This window comes from Plectropomus leopardus, chromosome 24, assembly GCF_008729295.1.
Source record: "Plectropomus leopardus isolate mb chromosome 24, YSFRI_Pleo_2.0, whole genome shotgun sequence".
Taxonomy (NCBI): Eukaryota; Metazoa; Chordata; class Actinopteri; order Perciformes; family Serranidae; genus Plectropomus; species Plectropomus leopardus.
The window spans coordinates 6,264,966-6,287,178 of record NC_056486.1 but is presented as its reverse complement, the minus strand read 5'-3'; the positions used below and the strand labels follow the sequence as shown (position 1 = coordinate 6,287,178).

At 41.7% G+C, this 22,213-nt stretch overlaps 1 protein-coding gene across 1 annotated transcript in view; it reads right to left on the bottom strand.

Moving 5' to 3' along the window:
* Positions 1-22,213, bottom strand: part of LOC121962920 (protein unc-80 homolog) — a 50,683-nt gene that overhangs the window by 17,564 nt on the left and 10,906 nt on the right. Inside the window, 31 exon segments of the mRNA XM_042513243.1 lie at positions 89-272; positions 364-450; positions 585-685; positions 940-1,083; positions 1,192-1,323; positions 1,479-1,665; positions 4,332-4,463; positions 4,597-4,778; positions 5,011-5,149; positions 5,686-5,793; positions 5,878-6,081; positions 6,185-6,282; positions 6,390-6,629; positions 6,707-6,884; positions 7,020-7,153; positions 7,653-7,788; positions 7,883-8,095; positions 8,830-9,002; positions 10,021-10,174; positions 10,458-10,564; positions 12,116-12,324; positions 12,561-12,659; positions 14,007-14,170; positions 15,763-15,911; positions 16,382-16,432; positions 18,407-18,554; positions 19,023-19,154; positions 19,275-19,616; positions 19,860-20,128; positions 21,379-21,519; positions 21,983-22,199. Of these exon segments, the coding sequence (XP_042369177.1) occupies positions 89-272; positions 364-450; positions 585-685; positions 940-1,083; positions 1,192-1,323; positions 1,479-1,665; positions 4,332-4,463; positions 4,597-4,778; positions 5,011-5,149; positions 5,686-5,793; positions 5,878-6,081; positions 6,185-6,282; positions 6,390-6,629; positions 6,707-6,884; positions 7,020-7,153; positions 7,653-7,788; positions 7,883-8,095; positions 8,830-9,002; positions 10,021-10,174; positions 10,458-10,564; positions 12,116-12,324; positions 12,561-12,659; positions 14,007-14,170; positions 15,763-15,911; positions 16,382-16,432; positions 18,407-18,554; positions 19,023-19,154; positions 19,275-19,616; positions 19,860-20,128; positions 21,379-21,519; positions 21,983-22,199 (4,954 nt within the window).

Here is a 22,213-nt window from a genome sequence, read left to right as displayed (position 1 = left end):
CATTGAATTTAGTGTTCTTTAGGCCATCTGCCGCTGTTGTAAATTAGATGTGAAGCCTCAGTGGGATCTGAGGTGAATCAAACTCTACCTGGCATTGACGCAGTGACCAGCAGTTTGACCTCACACTGCTCCTTCTTCATGGTCTGCTTCAGGTCCTTGAAGAAGAGCCCCTCCACATAACCGACCACCTCCCACAGGAAGGTCAGCGTGGCTGAGATGGCATCCATTCCCCACTCACACGGTGTCCGCACAAAATACATAATCAGTCCCACCTAGGAGACGGAAATTCAGATTCTGATGGTTAACTGAGTGTTTAAAGAGTGCTGCATGTAAGTAAAGGTAAAATATTATCTGCTGCTTCACCAGGTAGTTGAAGAGAATATGAGACGTCTGAGCTGGCAGATCTCCAATGTTGAGCAGGAGCTTCCTCAGCATGTACATCAGCTCATCCTGGAATAACAACACAAAAAATACAGGTCACATTTTACACTGCCCTCTGTAAGCCTTTGGCTTCTGGACTCATCCTCACTGACTTAAAGTTACACTGACTGTGAGCCGTGTTTGTTCTCCAGATGTCCACCTACCTGTCGGTTGCTCACTGTTAGTTTTTCCAGGAAGTGTCGGAGGACCAGGGCTGGATCTTCAATCAGGCAGTTCCAAAGGATTTGTTGGGCAACGGCACTCACTAAGGAAACATTGAAGAAAATATTTGTATTTGCAAATACGGTGTGAGGTTAAATACCACTATCAGTCCCACACATAAGACAAAAAATTAAAAAACATGTTGATGTAAATGCCTTTTTTGCACATCATAATGTGGGAAAATCTATCAATATGTTTATTCTTATGTTGAGCACAATACTGTGATGATAAAATGATAAACTGAGTGCAATTTATCTATTTTATTTCAACACTGAATCTACAGATAAATTCACATACCGGCCACGCCATCCTCTCGAACCTCACCGTCCTCCATGAGGTGCACTATTGGTAGGACTGCAGCACAGATGCATGCTGGGAAGACGGCTTGGGGAGGCTGTAACATGTGGTGAGTTGGAGTGTGTTCTGTTGTGTTCTCTTCATCTGAACAAACACAATAAAGAAGAGAAGCTCTCGTTTTATTGGAAAATAACAGAAAGCAAAAAAAGGACTGATGAAGGTTTCTGTCATCACAGTTCTTTGTTTTCATACCTTCAGCACTGGCCAGTGAGCGGACAGACCACACAGAGCCCCGTCGGAAGGAGTAGTTCCTGTGGGAGTTACTGGAGGCACAGGACGGACTGACAGACAGACGGCGTGATGCCAGGTTCACCACTTCTTCTGCTGGCGGGATTAATGCCCGACATGACCGGTGCAGATACAGGAGAAACAACAAGTTATCAGGGCACAGAGCTGTCACTACCTTCTTACTCCCATCAAACTTCTTTATTTCAGAGATACTATCTGTTATTATATGCCTGTGTGCTTGGTTGCCCCACCTTCTTCCTCCTGCTCTGGCGGGGGGCTACACGTGGGCTCGTAGCACGCCTCCTGAGCCACAGGGATGGCCGTGATGATGCTGGCCTCACGGCCTAGACGCCGCTTCTCTTCCTCCTGCTGCAGGTTCTTCAGGATGTGCTCGGCCCGCTGGTGGGAGCGCGACACTGCCCGTGCAGAGAAGGATTTCTGAAAAGGGGGGTGGCATAGAGGGTGGCGTTGGATCAAACAGCACAAAGATAGAACAGTGGGTGCAGACACACAGAAGGTTCAGAATGAGGGAGTGCACAATAATACAGAATTGACAGTTTAAATCGTTCAGGGACGTGTGTGCACAGCTATTCTAGGCTCACGGTTACATCTGAGGAGCATTTTGTAATGTTAAATGACCGGACAACACATTAATACAGTAACTCTCCTCCAGCACATTGATCTCATGCTTTAACGCTATCGCGAGCATCATGGAGAACACTGTTCAAGTATTGAATAGGAAGGATTTCAATCATGACAAATTGTGACACGAATAAATGTATTCAGACTGGAATTTGGAGAATTTACTGTATCTTGTGTACAGTAAATGCCTCACAGCATTCGCACGAGTGCTCATACACGTACATATCCAAATAGGCTGAACGCATGGTATGAAAAACATCCACAGCAAAGTCATTCTCATCCAATGACCATGCATAAACAGCACAACACACACAAAATGTCTGAATGTCCGATGCATGCTGTTATTTTTTGTTTTTTAACAATCAGAGCAAGTGCTAGAACACTCTTTGAGTGTGGTGTGTATTATTAATCAAGATGCAGCTATCTGAAATGACCCATGAAACTGCCCCAGCTTCTGATCCCTGATGGAAACCTACAGCTCCCAATGAGCTAAAAACAATGAAGAACGTTTTCTCTTCTGTAATTAATGATCTGAGGTAACAAGATGCATCAGCACAAACATCCGGACAGAAATACCAACTTACTATGGTATGGACTGACTGAATTAATGTGGAGTACTAAAAACAAAGACAGTCGATAGATAAATTATATAACAGGTGCTCGCAGGTCGTCATCAAAATCTAATCAACATATTTTGATAAATCATGCTTTTCAAAAAAAAAGACAAGAAAGTGAAAGGAAACACCAAGAAATCTGTTTTTCGACTACTTCAATGACATTCAAAATGAATTACATGTTTTTTCTTGAATTAGCAGATTTCTTGGTGCAGTTGTCCACATTGCACTGGCAAAGCAATAAAAGATGTACTTTAAAGCAGTTTTAAGTGCACTGCTTTTGTTATGTTGTGGGGCTTTTCAGGACTTATTCCAAAATAAGTGTAAAAATGAAATAGCCACTGTGGGTTGTTTTTTTTTTTAACAGGTTATAGGATTTAAAGGGTCAGTTCACCTAAATTTTGAAATAATAATAAAAAAAAAATGATCACTAATCTCTTTTCTTCTAACCACGCTGATGTTTTTGTTTTAATTTGACCATAATTTGAAACAGATGAGACAGAGCTCCTTTTAGCAGCCTGTGGCGATTTTTTGTAATTGTTTTCAAAAAGATAAAAATGTTTTGCTTGCTGATTTTGTTACTGAGAGCCTTCTGATTTCCCTGATGCGCCTTGCCTTTTTGCAGGAGCGCCCTAAACAAATGTTAGCCGCTTTCAACATTTCTTTTGGCAAGATAAGGATACATCTGAATTAATTGTAGCATCAGTTACATTCTGACCATTAACCTAACAGAACTAGGTGCAACAACTGACAGCAGATAGTCAAACTGTCCACAACTCATCCTAAAATGATCATGGTCATTCAGATAAAGCCCCTGAACCAGCTGGTGGTACTCCATGTGACTCCCCTTCTTTCTGAGGGTCTTATGTGCCCAAAAATGATCTCTGTTTCCTGTGTCAAATGCACAATTTGGGAATAGCCTCTCCCGTAATCTGAGCCAGAGCATGTGTCATCCACCTGTACATTTTTATGCAGATTTTGAGGTACAGCTCAGTGAGTTTACTTCAGAGCAAAATAATGGTTAAGCCAAAGATCGGTGATTCAGACGATGCCTTACAACGATAAAAAAAGGATGCAGCAAGCTGCAAAAAACAATGTCCGCCCCATGCAGGCTTCAACTTCAACTTCAACAACAACAACAACAACAACAACAAAAAAGTAGAGGGTGCGACTTGCTTTTTGCAAAGCTTTGTCTGATCAGGGTCTATTCTTCTGTTACAATGTCTGCTTCCACGCAGGGATTTGACAAAAAAAAAACAAGTATGGAAATTAAACCATTATCAGGTCAAAAGTTTTGACCGTGCAATAGTTTTGGAGACATTTCACTTTCGCAAATGTCAACCCTATTGTGGCACTACAGCAAACGTGGGAGTATCACCAAATTCAGTGAGATCCATCTTCCGGAAACCGAAAATTCTCTCAAAAATTTAATGGAAAATCAAATCCATATAATCCATAAAAACATTAAAATAAACACTAACATGGCTTTAAAACATATACCAGTAGCTTGTCTTTGCAGGCGCAGTCTCCGAGATTCTAATAATCTAGATGTCTGTTTTTTTTAGGTGAACAAACCCTTTAATTTATACTGAATCTGTGGCAACCTGACTACCCAAACAAGGTTACTTTGCTGCTAATGTCACATCCACTGGTGTATTTGAAAGTGTGATTTACATAAAATGTATTTACTACATGTTCATAGTGATTCAAAAGTATGTGCATACATTTTAACACTACTACTACTAAAAATAAAATGTTACAGCAGTTTGTTTTAAGTGTTTGTTATGAAGTTATAGTGGTAAACATATGCATATCAGGCCACTTGCTTGCACAGAGGCTCAGACTTACAGACTGGTCTTCATTGATTGGGTCCTGGACGCTGCCTGTGTTCTGGGGCACCCAGGGGGGGTCGAATATGGGGACACAGGGCATGCCCAGTATAGGAGACGGCAGAGTGAAGTTGATGCTGGGTGGAGGGATCTGACACCAAACATAAATATAGTATAACATTGGTTAAAGAAGTCAAGTGTTGTGAGACAAAATGTTTTGCAAGTGGAAGGATAGTTTTCAGTGTGGGGATGAATTGAAAAATGACACCATTATTATTCTGTACCTTAAAGATCTGCTGGGCTCCTTCCTCCATGCGAGGCCACACCTGGTAGCGGAAACGCCACAGTGTGTAAAACTTGAGGATGGAGTTGATGCGCTGGCAGGCCTCCTGGTGCTGGAACTCGGCCATCATCATTTCGGTCACTGCGTCGGGGACCTTTACCGCGCACAGAAGGAACATGGCAGCTGGAGGGGAGTCAGAGAGGGCAGAGGAGGCAGGAATGAGGAAAGGACAAAAAGAAAAGGTTATGAACGTTGGAGGTAAAAAGTGTTCAAAGCCAAAAAGAAAAAAGGATTTAAAAAAAGGTGGAAAAAAGAGTGGAAAGGGAAAAAGAAAAAAATTATAAACTCTGAAGGGCAAAACAGCCAGCAGAGGAGACCCACAGATCACTGATGCGCAGCCTCATGGCCAACTTACCAGCAGCAGCTGCCATATGTTCATCCACGCTGAGCAAGAGTTCCCAGGCTGCAGGCTGGATGTCTCCGTACATGTCGTCAGTCAGGATGGGCGCTGCCTTGATGAGCAGTGAAAGAGGAGCCGGAGACAGGCTCATCACCTGAGATACAAACACAAAAAAAAAATTAACACCAGTTTGGGTATGGATAGTAATTTTACCAACATGTTTGTCATTTTCTCTTCTAACTACACCTATTACTTTAAGATCAAGATTTAAGTTTCTAGTTTAACCATCCCCTCAAAGTTTCAAGTTATTTATCTTTATTATCAAGTGCACAACAATTAAAGAAGCAGTCAATGAAGGTCATGGGTCTCAGGCTCCTCCTGCAATGCTAATTACATATATATTTTTTAAAAAAGAAGACAGAAAGAAAAAACAGAAAACAAAAGTAAAAAAAAAAAAGGTTTTTAAAAAAAGGAAAGAAAATCTTACATTTAAAAAATGACAAAACTAAAAAATAAGAAAAAAATAGGCAAAGCAAAAATTTTTTTTAAAAAATGCAAAAAAGACCAAAAATTTGAAAAAAAAAAAACCCAACAACAAAAAAAAGAGTTAAAAATAACATTTAAAAAAACCCACAAAAAACAAAAGCTCTGAGACTTTCTCTGAATAATTAAGTCTTTAAACTACTTCACCTGGTTGCGGATGTATTTGAGCATGCCGGTATCCTTCTTCCCTTCTGTGTTGGAGTCAGTGGGTCGTCTCTTCATGGACGGGGTTCTTAGGCAAGACTTGTCTGAACACTGAAAGTACAGAGATTTTTATAAACCACCACAAAAATGACGGAAGTTTAAAAACGGAATACAAAGAAAGGTTGTCAGACACACCTCTTTGCTCTTCTTGGCCCGTGAACCAATGTTACCAGAGGAGGTGCTGTCCTCTCTCAGGCTGTCCACCGTCTCACCGTACACAAGCTTGATGGCGCGTACCAGACGGGCGCAGGAGCGGCTGTGGTGCTGGTAGCAGCGTGGGTGGCAGAAGTCGATATGGGTACAGATGAAACTCTGCTGGTTGCACAGCAGGATCATAATCTGTGCCGAGAGAGAGGAGAGGGGCGGGGTAGTGAGTGTGTAGGCAGGAAGACGCAGACACCATGTGCACACATACACTTCCACACATATTAAAGGGCCATACGTGGAGCCAGGACATGTTGCGGTGATAGTTGTCCTCTGCCCCTCCTGAGCCCTGACCTTCTGGTTCTATGCTGGGCTCGCTGGTGCTAAAGGGACTGCCTGCAAGAGGAAAGAGAATGTGTACGAGGGTAGAATATTCCATTTTATTTCTTATAATGTTAAGAAACATATGTGTTTAATGTCACATTTTTTAGTCCATGTCTTGCCTATGTCAGTCACAGTGTCCCTGCTTTGTGTTTGGGACAGCAGCCCTTCTTCGTTCTCCGACTCAGAGTCTTGCCGCGACATCTTGGTGCTCTTGAGGCTCCCGGCCCGACGTATGGACGACAGAGAGCCTCCTTTTTTTACGCGGAAACTACGAGCACCTTTGATCTGAAGCAGCCGGGAGCCTCCGATGCGAATCTTACGGATGGGTGCTGGTGGAGATGGAAGTGGGGCAAGATTATCTAAATTATTTTTCATGATTAGCAGACGGTCTGGTAAAAAAACAAACTGGCCAAGTCTGTATGACACAAGATCCCACCTTGAACTTCCTGGGGCTTCTTCTCATCGCAGGTGGTGTCAGACTTCAGCGTATGGCTGCTGCTGTTGAGTGAATCGTGTCCATCTTCGTCATCAAGGATGCCCGCGAAGCTGATCTTCCTCTCATAGCGATGGCGGCCGAGATCAGGGTCCAGACGCAGGCGGCAGCTGTCCAGATCCTAAAGGAAACATGTCCTCAATTTACTCAAAGAATTTCTAAAGATCATTACTCTTGTTTTATTTAATGACTATCAAAGAAAAAAATACAAACACAGAATATGTATATTTTTCACACAAAAGATTTGACGACTAACCACGAGAGGTTCAGTGCGCGGGCGTGGTAAGCAGGGGAAGGTCTCTCGCAGGAAAGTGGTGATTTCCAACAACAGCTGACAGGCAGCCATCTTTAGGGCAAAGGGGCAGCCACATTTTGTAGGATTGACTGTGTCTTGGAATTGATGACAAAATAAAACGTTGTGGTTAGAACTTTTATTTTAAGTAAAAAACCTAAAGGTCTACTTACTAGCTTTTGCCACAGCTTTCAGCTGCATATTTTGCCAAAGTTTTTTCTCATGAAAGTTATTAGCTGACACTACATTTTCAGGACTCGACACTAACTCTCTCCTCGTTTGCCAAAAATGAAAAATATGGTTGGCATTTTAAGTCACCATATAATGTGAGCAATTAAATTATAATGCACTTATATGTCAGCTAAATAATAAAAAATGTGACGTAACACACTGTTTTTAAAACTTTTTCTTGCAGCAACTGAACAAAATTCTTTGCAGTTTGTTATTCGTCTGATTATATTACTCATCTGATATTATCTATTTGCTCAGCTTCACCCATTTCTTTGTCAGTTTAATCGGTTAGCAAACAAATATTTAATGTTATCAATAAATCACCAAAGTAGTGCTGTCAAGGCTTTGAATGCTCTTCTGACTCACTGTCATCTAAATAGTCCTCCTCCTCATCTTCTTTTCTCATTCTCCGTTTGGTGTCTTCATCAAAAATGTAACCCAGGATGTTTGCAGGACTCTCGCTGTCAGAGTGACAAAGTTCACTGAGCCTTGTGCCAATTGCCTGAGTGGATAATAAAACATAAATAAACACATTGTTGAAGCTATTTCATAAATTGTCAGTGCAGTTTATTATTGGCCGGAAATCTTGAACTCACGTCTCCCCACTGGCAGAAATGTTTGGCCGCATTCCACTGGAGTTTCTGGTTTCTCTTGTTGCCTACAATAGGTGACCGGCCCCTGGACAGACCTCTCTTGGTGATATTTACGTGGTGACCCTTCATCCACTCCGGCCAGTTGCCACGGTTACAGCGGTGGACAAATCGAGCGCATTCGAGGAAGAGGGAGGCCCGGGCCACAACTGGAGCTTCCTGGAAGAATGACGATGTAGATAAAGATTTTAGTATCAGCCATTACAAAATGCAATCAATCAATATATCAATCAATCGATCATTCGAACTTTATTTGTATAAAACCCTTCATAATGTACAGATAAGTGCAGTTTAAAGTGCTTCACTGATGACTGACAAGCCAATATTGTAAGACAGACAGATACAAGACAGAAGGCACGTCTAAAATTTAAAAAACAGTTATAGTTGTAAAACAGACTGACATAAAAACTAGTTTAAAGAAAACAGATTAAAAGTACAAAACAAGAATAAAAATTATGACAATAAAATACATTAAAACAGATTTACATATAAGCCTCAATAATAATAAAATAATAACAAAGTAGTTAATTAAAATCTTGACCAAAAACTAGATAACATAGATTAAAAGGCAAAACAAAGATAAACAAAATTAATATGGAGGGGGAAAAAATTAAATAATGATAATAATAATAATAATAATAATAATAATAATAATAATAGAATTTGTGTTGTAATATTCTAATATTACAACACAAATTCTTATTACAAAACATTCTTAATTAAACAAAATAAATAAAAATCAGAAGCCCGATTAAAAATGTAGGTTTTAAGTTTTACGAAAATTTTAATAATTCCAGCTGCTATCAAATCTTCAGGCAGACTGTTTCAGCAGCTCTAAACAGAATAGCTACAACAGTATATACAACAGTATATACATGCATTCTCATACGTACCAGGTCCAGAGCAGCGGCCAGGATGGAGGCGTCCGGTATTGTTCCTGGCTCGCAGCAGTTCAGCAAGAACTGGAAGCGCTTCATGCCTTGTCGAATGGCGCCCAAATCCACCACATTCTTATTCTTCATGGCCTCCTGACTGGCTGCTAGACGCTCTTGAAAACCATGAGGTCCTGAAGGAGAGTATGAACATAAAACAAGAAAGGAGAGAAGAAAAGAGAAGAAAGGAGAAGAGGAGAATATAACAGAACGAGTGAAGAGAAATCTTTTTCAACAAGCATATTTGTGTGTAATAGTTTGTAAAGACTGCACTGAAGATTAAATATTGACATTGCATGAAGCAACATCACCATCCAGGACATTTAACAGAAAGCACTGAAGAGCCACCAACAAATGAAGCTGAGTGAGAGATGAACACACAGCCAACAGCAGTGGTCACACTTGGATTTTCAATTTTCTATGTCATTTTGGAGACACAAAAATGATGCAAAAAAATGCAGATTTAATGCCCAAGGCCATTATCAGGTCTCTCATTTCATGTTTTTTTCATGATGGGATCGAATAAATCACATTGAAATGACAAGCGTAACCACAGCTGTACAGGAGGAAAGCTGTATGTGGACCAATCTGTTTTATCACTTCACTGATACTCAGGCATTGGAAAATACCACCAGACATCACCACAGAAGAGACAAGAGAGCACTAACAGCGTCATGCTTGACATAGCACAGAGATACGCTCTACTGTAGAAAGATGGTTTCATTGATATGAGCTATTCCCACACACCTCCTTTCCTCTCTTTCCACCCGTAAGTGAAAGAAAGGGGAGCGGGTTATTTCTTGAAGAGAACAGGACGTGCATGGTTGGAAAAAAGGGAATGTAGACTTGACAATATAAAACACAGTGGTGCCAATCAGACTGAAAACAAAGCGTATTTTTACAAACTAGACACCGATGGGTTGAAAAAAATACATCCAGGCTAACAGAGTGTAGCAGGCAGCTAACCGGCCGAGCTGACATGGAGAATGGCGGACGGAAGAACTGGCAGAAGAGAACAGACCAAGACTTGTGAGACAAGACACGACAGCACACGGACAAACAGAGGCAGGGACAGACAGAGAGAGAGGAATAGACAAGAGGACGATGGGGCGTGGCTGGGCAAGGGGGCACCCCGGGGTGGGGGAGGTCTACCATCTTTCTCTTCTGTGTGGTGAAGCTTGGATGGATTCCTCCTGCCAGACCTCCATTTACCGAGCCGCTTGAAGAAATTCTCCTCCTCGTCCCTGGCGAACTCCGGCCCTACAGCGCCCCCTTCTGACAGCTTCACCGCACTGGTGAACTTCACCTTTGATGCATAAATGCACACAGTAAATATTCATGCTCACACAGACAGGCATCGGCTAAACGTACTTATTTTCTTGCAAATAATTTTGTCTGGACACCTGACACTAGGTTTGGTTCAAAACACTGTTTGTTTGTATACCAATAAATCTCACTGAGGTTTAATACTTTAATAATATTAATGCTAATGTGCACTGTATAGAGGTGGGGGTGGCTGATTATGACAATTGCCACCTAGTGTTGTGCAATGAGTCAACAGTATTATAGTATCTTTGAACCCCCCTGACCTTTGAACTCTGACGTATAAAGGAGAGTCGATCTACTGAGCTGATGTCCAGCAGGTCCTCAACACCATCAGTCAGTCCAGAAAGAGAGGAACGCTTCAGCCAGTTTCCTGGAGACACGTGGATAAAAAACATTTAAATGAACGACCAACGCTGCAGAACAAAAGATGGTGATGTCTTGTACACAACGGGTTGTGAAGGCCATGACGCATGCACACAGAGACACGACGGGCTGAGAGGAGGAATAAAAGGGCAGAGCATTCCCTCATCATTACTGTACAGTCACATAAGTTCAGGGTGATTAAACTCGCAAAAAATCACAGATTGAGGTTGATTAAAAACAACAGAGACAGTAATAAAAGGCTAACTTTTGTAACTTTTTTAATAAAATGGCTTTAACAAAAGACCCCGGTCAAGTGGTATTTGCAAATACACTCCCATAGTATGCTGTCACAGAAGAGTAAGCAGAAACAGCAGAAGCCGAGAAACATGTTTTCAGGCTGGCTGACAAACTGCGTGACAGATAGAAAAATACTGCCTTTGTCTTTTTAGGCTGATTATTTTACTTAGTACCACTACTGCTACACATGCAAATGCAGACACTACACTGCCTTAATTTTTTGGGAATGCAAGGTAAAAATACAGTGAACTTTTTTTTTTAATCAAATAAGCCTTTTGATTACTACAGTTCAAAGTTCACACAGAATAAATGTTTCTCTGCTGTGTGTCTGTTTGTTAGTCTAATGTCAGTATTTATATCAAGTATTGATGGAATAAATTATTATAGAGTTCAACACATTTAAAAATCTTAATTAAAGGTTGCTCACAAACTTGCATGAATTCTATTTAATTTAATAGATGACATAGCAATTAATGCAACTAACATAATATATCCATTAAGTTAACATAACTTAGGTCTAGCTGAAGTTTACAGCTGTTTTTCCCCATTAAGCCGTGTAATAAGAAATTGCCAAAATATTGGTTAATTGACATGACTGTTTATCTCAACTGCTAGCTTTTACTGGATTTAACGTTAGATTTTGAAGTTGGCTGTTAGCCTTCAGAGGGCCATATATTCCAGAGTAAAGTCTGTAACCTCCATTCATCTAATAATATTTGCAAATACAATTTGACCCAGGCCTGTAAGAGCATACACACTGGGAGAGATGATCAACACAAACAGACAAGACACAAATACTGTATGAAGATGATTCCACATCCACATACGTAAGACAGAGAGAGTGAGTGGTAGGCGAACAGTCCCACGGCATGCTACGGCACGGAAAGGAACACAAAACAGACCAAAGAGATGAAGTGACTTGGCCTCGTGGCAGGCAGTGTTCCGATGTTAGACATACAAAACACATCATGTTAGAGTGAATTTCAAGGTGACAGCTGGGAGAGCAAATGCAATGAGGTATGATCATGGAAATACATAATGTTACTAGATTTTATTTGAAAAAAGGATGATTCGGAGGCACTGAAATCAGTTAATATTTTTCTGTCTGCTTGGCATGTACAAAGAGAATTTGATGATTTTTGCACACAGGCCCAAAAATGACTGACCAAAAACAAAATACTGTTTTTGATAACAGTCATGGTCATTTGATAGCAGTCTCCTTGTCATCGAAAGACCTGTTTCATAATAGCTTCTGACTTACCTATTGGCAGCTTCAGTTTCTTGCGAAGTGAAATGCGTCGGGATCTGGAACGAGAGCGTCGGTCAGTGGTGGTGCCAGAGTGCGCAGTGGTGCACTCAGAGGTATCTTGCTCTGATTGGCTGCTGGTGTCACTGGCGGCGCTTTGTGACTTAAACATCTTCCTCCAAAAGTCCTTCCTGCCAAGCAGAGCACCCGGGATCTGTTCCTCGCTGGAGGTGCAGAGACAGAGTGAAGGAGGGTCGGGTTTGGAGGCTTACACAAAAAACACAGCCAACACAAATTTGTATTTTTTTAGTGTACATGGTTACTGTGATCGTTCTTTATTGAAGGGGGAGGGAGCAACAGGAAGAGTTTTAAACCGTTTCCTATTTTGAGCAGACAAATGGCAGCTGGGCTCGACATACTAGATGGTGCTATATGGAGATGCTGTGAGGTGGACACTCACTGTTCGGGGGTCTGGGGGGGTCTACTGGAGATGTAGCTGCGACACTCATCTGCAGCACTGGACACCTGACCCTTCTCCCCGGACACACCCGCCTCTGACCTGCGCACACACACCCCAACACACAGACAGAGCGCTCAGGCACCCAGAGACAGACGCCCACTGAACTCTCCTGATGCAGTTTAGCCTCCCCATGTGATCCTCCTATTAAGGGTTTTTAGTCATCGAAAATAATTTAAGCATAGCTCAAATGATTTTGTCCTGATGGGAACAAATACATCCTAATTTATAATCTAAGAAGAAGATTTGCAGTTGTTATACCTTATTCATTCTTGTGGGAGAAATTTATTGATTATTACTTATTAGGAAAACATTAAATAGAGTGTATATTTAGGGGTATTACCAAAAAGAAAAAAAAACTATACCAATGTGTTCTCATTCCAGGCTGTCAAATACCAAAGCTTTCTCATGCCTTCAGCGTCTGATACTGACAGCAAAGGCACCCTTTGGAGTCTCTGAGACGCTTCTTTCATGTTTGTATGTGAGGCACAGCTGTCTCATGAATAAAACTCGCAACATGTGGTTAAAGTTGTCAAATGTCGTGGTTAGGTTTTGGCAAAATAAATCAAATAAAATATTAGTAATGTGACGTGACGTATGTAAATGACGACAGATGTAAGTTGCGTACATTCAGGGTTCCAACAGGTTAAGGCAGGTTAGATTTAAGACTCTTTAAGAGTTTTTTAATGAGACTCAGAATTTAATTTAAGACAAGTTTGCAATAACATTAACTTCTGGTTTGGACAGTCCGTGTTTGTTTGACCCATCCACTTCCCCTCCAACCTAAACATACCTGTGCATCTCAAAGAGATGCCAAAGGGTGCCTTCAGCAAACTTCACACATAAGGCTTCAGTCAGAGGGCCACCACGCTGCCCTTTGTAAATTTGGAATCATGTTCGGCATCTTCTTTAATATTAACAGGTTGAACTATAATATTGTGTCTCATTTTTAACCCAGTGCCTTAAACTGTCCTAAGTTAGTCTTTGATGCCGTCATGTGACTTCCTATTTTCGCTTGGTGATCACATGACGAGGCAAAAATAGTGGAGGAGCCTCCTGGCAGGGCACCAGCCACAACAATTTGAAAATAAGAACATCAAACCAGTCACTCAAGCAAGAAAAACAGATGCAGACAGGACAGAAAAATAAAATAAAAACATCCAGCAGAGATGAGAAGCGTAGCTCTGACTTGTCAGAAAAGAAGAAAGTAGGACCTTACACAATCAAAGGCTGTGATTGGATGAGAAATATTTTGTTACCATAAGGGGCGGGACATTAGAGGTTGATACTCAAGGACACTTCAACAGGAAGCGACAAATGACCATTTTTAGTAGATTTAACTTAATATGTTGTCATAGAGACCATTTCTGGCCACTGATTGGCCAGTACCTCCTGGGTCCGGGCTGTTTGGTCTCCTCCTTCTCGTCAGGTTTTTTGGTGGTCGTGACCTTCTCGGCACTGTCCAGGAGTGCGCTCAGTGCCACCCTGCGAAAAACGTTCCCATGGGCCTCCTTAATGAACTGCACCAGCTGGCGGATGTCACAGTACAGACCCTGGGAAGGAAGAGGATGGCAAACAAGTGAGGAGAGGAATGTGTGAGAGGAATGGCGTGTGAACAAGAAAGTATATCTGAGGGAGGAAAGGACAAAGAAAATCAACTGCTAGGATGTAGAATCAGGCTGACATTCCTGTGCAGCCGGCATTTAACATTATGTATGTTTGCATATGCATATATGCATAAATGTGTGATGTATATGAGCATGCTCAGCAACGGCTCCAGCTTGTGAGTGGGTGGCCTCTGATCCTGTGCCATAATAAAGCCTTGAAAAGTGTGTCATCTCCCGCCAACGTACCACCAGTCATGCCAGCCTTGAGGCTTTCTCAGCAGCATGAGTGCTCTAAGGAGGAGTGATCTGCATCGACTTCGAGAAAAATCTGAAGAAAGGGTATATTTAATATCAACAAAAACTACAAAGTACAAAATAGGTCATTAATGCCCCATTTATGGAAGATTGTCGACTGCACTAACCTATGCAACTAAGGATTAAAGCAAGATTCTCTTTACCGCAGTTTTATTTCTATGACTTCTTTTTTAAACTGCATACTTAATCTATTACTTTTTTTTATTCTCCACTCCATTGTGTTTTAAAGTTGTTGTGTAAAGCACTCTGACTCTCCTCTGTGTTTGAATCATGCTGTACAAATGAGACTGCCTTGGCCTCAAATACAAAAATTAAGGTCTTTGAAGAAACACTCTAAGACACTCAGCAGCCATCATGTCATCAACACAAAAGGCAAGTTATTATTACTTTGTGAAAGGTAAGCCTGTCTTTCAAAGAAACTGCCAAGCAGCAACTCACAGGATCTTTGAGCACTCTGGCACTCTGTTGGTGTTAAAAACAAGTCGATGGTGCTGGCATCAGTTCAGGGACAAACACACACTATGTTGTCTGCTAAAGGTCTGTTGTAATAGGGTTCAGTGCCATTTCCAATTAATTTAATTTTAATTTGTGAAAATATCTGTACGAGCAAAGAACTGAGAATAGCTCAAGTTAAAGGGGACCTATCATGCAAATTTTCAGGTTCATACTTGTAATTTGGTTTTCTTTCAGAACATGTTTACATGCTTTAGTGTTAAAAAAAAAAAAAACCCTGAATAGCCTTGTTTGGGAGGCGCTGTCTCTTTAGCCACCCTGCAGTGGCATGTATGGAGCAGACAACCATATCAGTAAATCTTCAAGACGTAAAGCCTGAGGCATTTGCTCACAAGATGTACTTTTATATAAGTTTACCTCATTTTTTAAAACTTTGGCCATGTTCAATAAGGAACATGAGAAAAAGCAGTATTAGGTTTCCTTGAATGTCTTTATTCACAGAGTGAGATTAAATACCCCTCATATCCAATTCATCATGTATGACAAGGCATTAACAGAGGCGGCAAGAGTGATTGTTCGTCTTTAGGCTGAGTACAAAATGAGCCATTAATTATTCAACTACAACATCCTGCAAAAGGAAATATGAGCGCCCGGATCTAGTGGGAGTACAACTGATATGTGAAGCAAAGACTGAATCAAGGAGAGCCACAGAGACTGATAATGACAACAGAGCGAGGACAGATGGACAGATGATTTAGCACACCACTCACCAGGTTCTCGGGGCTGTGCAGCTCGTGTGTGGTCGAGGCGCAGCGGGTGATGAGAGACTTGAACATGCAGCCCACCACCACCGCCTCCATATTCTGCGCCACTGACTTGTTGTCCCCCGTGGTGAAGTTGTTCCCGAAGCCCGCCTTGTCTGGAAGCAAGAGGGAGGCAGGAGAGACCGCAGATCACACAGGGGGTGGTTTAGTCAGCGGCGGGAGAACATTATTGACAGCTGACCAGCTTGAGTATAAAACAGTGAGCCCGAACAAGAGGGAGGGGAGGGGGGGCAAAGGAAAAAGGTCCATAAAGCATATGGGGGAGAAGCAAACTGAAAAGGATTCTGGGTAGGGGATAAGGAATACATGCAAGTGACTAAGGCCTGCTATAAAAAAACAGAGTATGGGGCTTATTCTCTTGGTCCAGTTAAACTTATTGTCTATGCAGATTATAGATTTCAACATACAAGTCTAAATTTTGTTGCAGGCGAGTTTTGTCACTTTCGGAGAGAGTGAGGGGTGCAGCAATGGAAGCGGTGCCTAGGGAAGGGTCTGATCAGGTGAGTATGTTCATCTTATTGCTATTAATATTGACTGTTATTGATTATTGATCATGTGTATCTACCGATGTTTCTTTTTTTCGCCCTCCTGGACCTCTCACCTGCACTGCCGTACTCTGCAAGAGAAAAGAGGCGGGGCACAAGTTGATTGACATCAGGCCAGCACAGACATGTACGCGGCGTCAGAAAGGACGTGGCACCCCACCTCCTTCCGGAGGTGAACTCGAGACGCACACACACGCACAAACAACACACACACACACACCAAAAAACTTAACAAGGTGCCCTGTTCACTTTGATTAAAACACTCATCGGTTCAGTAACTTGCCAATTGCACAGTATTTTGTTTGCTATGATTGTATTTTCAATCTTAGTGCAAAACTGAATTGGCGTGTACAATGTGTCTCAATGCTCAGCAATAAAGCCACTGATTGAGCAGAGATGTAATGGGCAAAGCTTTGGATTGGCAAGTGTACAGAATGGATGAGTGAGTAAGGAAGGTAGGATTCGGCTCATTGAAGTGGATGAGGAAAAAGAGGGAAGATGGAAGCAGGAGGAGGACGACAAAAAGGGACGCAGACAAGCAGAGACAAGTGGAAGGAGGAAGGGAAAAAACAGATATATTAACAGTGATAGCGCTGGAATGCAAAGTCGAAGTGCGGGGTGAGACAGTGGCAGTACAATTCAGCTTTGTCAACCACATTAGAGCGTAATTACTTAAATTTTAACGTTTTACTTTACCCATAACTTTTTTTAAATTTTACTCTGTCACGTAGCACCCACATTAGACCTTTGAGTGTGATACAGATTGGAAAGGTTATAATATTGTGTAATAAACGTAACAGTTTGCTTGAATGTAAACATCTGCACAGTAGTGCTGAAACTATTTAATTACTTACATTATATAATTTTTTAAACAGGTTAATTGTTAAAACTTTGGAGGTCACACTTTTCACCTGGAGCCATCATCAGGTGAAAATTTTAATTTGTCCATTATTTTTGATTTAACTGGCTAGAGGCAGATACAAAAGTCAGCACACGAACATGCTGATGTTAAGCTGGAATAATGTTAGTATGTGCACCATATTAGCCAGTTTAATTTATCCTGTTAGCTATTGCTAAACCTAGACGTGTAAAAATTATAATTCTGAGCATGTCTGCATGCTGACTTTTGCATTCAGCCTCACAGAGCTGATAGCGTGACTGTAGACTCTTATTCTGTGTCTCAAATCGGATTCTTTTTTACTTACACTTATTTCAAATGTATCAGTGCGTTCATTCTTAAAAGTGTGGCAAAATGCAGTGCACATTAGGTACCTGTATGGTGCGCTAATGACGGTCAGAAAGGTTGAGTGTGGAAGGTTGGAGACTTCTCACCCTCAATGACGGCCATGCTGCCTGAGTAGCGGAAAGCTGTGAACTGGCTGCCAAGAAGGGCACTAACACAAGGAACACATTGTACAGTTAAGAATGTGTTTTCCACTATCACCATACTGCTGTGGGATAGATGCCATTAGCTGGTTGATCGGGTTAATACTGGAATAATTTCATAATGCGAACAATAACGCAAATTCCAATTATAGATTGCTAGCCAGAATCTGGAGGGGATGTATTTTTCCAAAATCTAAGGATCAATCAAGCAGCTGTGACGACCCCTACATTTATCAGATTACCGAGCAGAAGAAGAAAAGCTGCCAGACCTTGCAACTGTCATATCTGTTAAATGCACACCAGCCATGTTTGTTTCGAGACAACACTACCCTGTCAAAATTTTCCATCTCAATCTCGATCTCCACAAGAAAGTACAGTGTATGCAATGTACGACATTTAAGTGTAACAAAAGTATCCAATTTGAAACACAGCTGTGGACCAACAATTAATCACTTAGCAGCAATAAAAAATAATCTTTCATTGCAGCCCTACTGCACAGAATATCGACTTTTTGCAGCATCAATCCTGACCTGAATCGTATCAGCATTCAAAACCAATGATGGTCAAACCCTGACAACCCTAATATGTGCATTTGCTTTCAGCGCATATTTTATTGTGTGTCACGATCTTGCCCCAATCACACACATCACCGTACTTACTGTCAGTAATGGGCTCCATGCAGAAGCCCAGCAGTGCATGCAGGAAGTCCACAATGTTATTGAGAGAGTCTTTGTTGACGTACTCGCGCATTGTCTGCCGAAACTGCACCTTGTCCAGCTTATAAAGGCTGGTCAGGCAGTTCTGGGCCTGGAAGGAAAGAAATGGAAGAGGACGAATTAGACAGAAAGTCACCGTGCTTCAAAAAAAAGAAGTCAGGGAAAAAGAAAAGTGGCCTTGTTTGTAGGATGTTGCTATTTTCATCATTTTTCATTGATTCTCATAAAAGATATCAGCTGTCGAGATAGATTTGTTTTTCTCCAGTACAACTTAATCTAATAATAAAAAATATTGATCAGCACTGAAATTGAACTGCAGCTGCTTTTCACTAAAGTGGAAAGCCCTTGTAGCATTATTTTTTGAAAAAAAACTTCAGGCATCGCACACTGCACACCCAACACACACACTCACACACACACACACACACATACAAAAGAGTCAGCTAAGGACAGGATAAGATAGGACAGACTTTATTGTCTCAGCTTACCAGTAAAAAAACATGTAAAAAACAGTAAAAACAATTTATAAATGCAAACACAGTAAGAGAAGAAGTGTGACCTGCATCCTGAGGCGATCTCCAGACAGTCCACGGTGTCCCTCGCCGCAGCCGTAGGCACATCCCAGTGACTTGACTATCTTTATTAGCATGGTCAGAGCCAGGCGGTGGGTGCTGAAGCCAGAGCCCTCTTCCTGTTTTTATGGGGAAGGAGAAAAGGACACAAATATGAAATCAGAGGGCTTTCATGTAGATATATTGAGATATTTACCAAGTTTATATGATCCACTCCCAAAAATTCAGTAACAACACACCTTTTTATCATTATCCTTGTTATTCTTCACATCATCCTTACTCCCTTGCCCGCTCCCTCCGCCACTACCCCCTCCTCCCCCACCTCCGCCTCCATCTCCCCCTCCGCCTGCTCCTGCCCCTGGGACTGCCCCGCCTCCCTGGGCGCCTCCACCAAGGCCCTGACTGGTTGAGTCTTTGGCTCGCGCCTCCTGGTTCTCCTTGTTGTCGGGCTTGGAAAGTTTCTTGCCCATGCCGGGCACAACGCCCAGCTGCAGCAGACAGTCAATGATGTTGAGGGCCACGTCGCAGATCCTGGAGCTGATATCATGACTGAGAACGGCGTAGAGAGCCCGCAAGACAGCCTGGAATACAAAAAGAAATAGCTTGTTTTGTGCAATAGATGGTATAAAATCATATAAAAGAGGAATAAAGACGAAACCAAAAAGCAAACTAGAAAGAAAAAGAAAAGCATTAAATTGAGTTTGGATTCTTGCTGGTGTTGTATGTTAGAAGAGCAGCAGAAGGTCAAGAGCTTCCAAGATATGTACGTATTTGCCTATGGGTATCATTTCCTGTAGGTTTTATTGAATGACCCAAACACTCACTGTGAGGTCCAGCATGCCATTCTTCAGCACAAAGTTATTGGTCCCCTCGATGTTCTCGCCTTCCTCCAGACAAGAGTAGTTGATGCAGGAGTCGGTGAAGCTGCGTGGCAGGTTGGCGCAGGCCAGAGGTTCCACAGGGATCTCGGGGACAGTGACAGGGTTGCACAGTTTCTTCATGTGCTCTGTGAAGAAGTCGGCGTAGCCAACATTGAAGGACGCCACTGTGGTGTTGAACGCCGCCATAGTGATGGTAGAGATCTGAGATCGGACTGTGGATGGCAAACGGAGGCGGTCAGAGGATGATGCAGCTGGGTAAACGTTGTCATGATTTGTTGTAACAGGAGACTCTCCAGCATCTTTACTGAGTTAATAGAGTCAATCATGTTAGAGTCATCTCTTGTCTATTATTATCTATTTTCTGTTCTCAGTAAATCTAATAGCCTGCATGTGATGCAGTGTGGAACAGAGCCTACAGCCAGCTCCATTATTTGTATGTAAATTAGCATTGTCACAGGAATATTACTATTATATAATCCTGTTCTATTTCTGCTGTGCAGCTCTCAGTGGAGCCAGCAGCGACTGATGTTTATTGTCACTGATAGCTGGGAATATGATTGTAGTTTCTATCTTACAGCACTTTGTACTTCGGTTATCTTGTTATATTCTCATCAAAAGTGAATGTTTGCTTTCACCCTAAACTATTCTTTTTTTTTTTAATCATTTTATTCTCTGAAGTCTGTATATGTTGTCCCTCTGACCTTGACGGATCCGGGAAAGTTGATGAGCATTTGGAGATCCTCTAGGGTCACGGAACTGGAGTGCTTATTTTAGGTCACAATATTGTCTTTTTCTTTCTCATTTTCTTAAAGACATCTTTTATTTATGGTTCATCAGTTAAATGTGTTACGGTAAAAGTGTGTTTCTGTAGAGTTAGACCAACATGTGCAAGTGTGTGTAAGTATTGTACAGGTTTACTTTTTTGTACACTTAATTTTGTTATGCTGACACATTATGTTTCCTAAAAATCATTACTAAATAAACAATAAAAAAGTAAAAACAGCCATTTACAAAGTGTTACACAACTCATGCAGTATTATCCAATTCTCATTTACTCAGTAATATGCCCATTACTTTCTAAACACATGCAATTTAACTGCAAGGGTTATTATTTAAAACACTAATCATATGCAGAAGTGCTTTTAACAGTTGTTTTGTTTTTGCAAAAATGCATGTGTTTTGAAAGTACTTAACATACAACTGGATAAATAAAACTTGGATTATACTGCACAAGTTGTGTAAGTGTTTATAAAAAGATGTTTTGATATAGTTTGAGAATTTTCTCTGTTTTGGATTCTTTGTTCATCCCATATTATGTTCATGACTTGAACATAATATAAGATGAGTAATTGATATACACATGATTATTTGTGAGTGAAGTACTCCTTAAATTTGCAATTTTCTTGGTGAGTACTTGCTCTGAGCTGGTCTGGATTAACTAACTGCAGCTGTTCTTTCTTACCCTCTTTGACAGTGTTATCGCTGTGGCTGTTGGAGTGGTCAGGCATATCTCTGAGCAGAGAGTGGTGGGAATGAGAGTGTTTGGCACTCAGGCTGTCGGCGTCTGTGGCGGTGTCTGTGCTGCCCCTCCGTGTGAATTTGCCTGCAAAATGATGTAAATAAAGATATATCAGGCTCAATCAAACACACGTATAAAAATGCCAGCTGACTGTTGCAGAAGCCCCCTTCATGCAATTTCCCTGCATCTACTTGGCATTTTTAGAAAATGTCATCCTGGGGATGGAGCTAATTTAAAGCAGCGGCTAAACTAAGTGGATATGTAACAGTGTGGTGAGAGGGGGCAGCCGGTTCATGAAAAGCAGGCTCTGAAAAGTCACTAACTCTGAATATAATAATAAAAACTGTCTTTGTGCCTTGAGCAAATTTTAATCACACTTCTCTGTGCGAGCTAATAAGAAATACAAATGTTAATGAACTGACCTAATTCACTAGCAGACAGCCAGATCCAGACTGAATCCTCTGACTCACCAGCTTCGGGGAGAGGAACCAAGACTGCAAACTGGTGACATGCAATCTATTCTCATTACAAACAGCACTCTGCCTACCCATGATGGTGGCTTGCCAGCCCCCGCGGTCCAGCCCCCGCCGATCATCACCCAGGCCAGAGAAGCTTCCAAAGGAAAAGGTGCTGCGGGTGGGCGAGACATCCAGGTGGTCTTCGTGAAGCAGGAAAGGGACACCCATACGGCGCTGACGCTTCTTCCCAGTGTGGTGGAAGGGGATGGAGCCCTTTCTCTCACGGTCCTCACGTCGGTTCTTAAACTGAAACAGAAGAG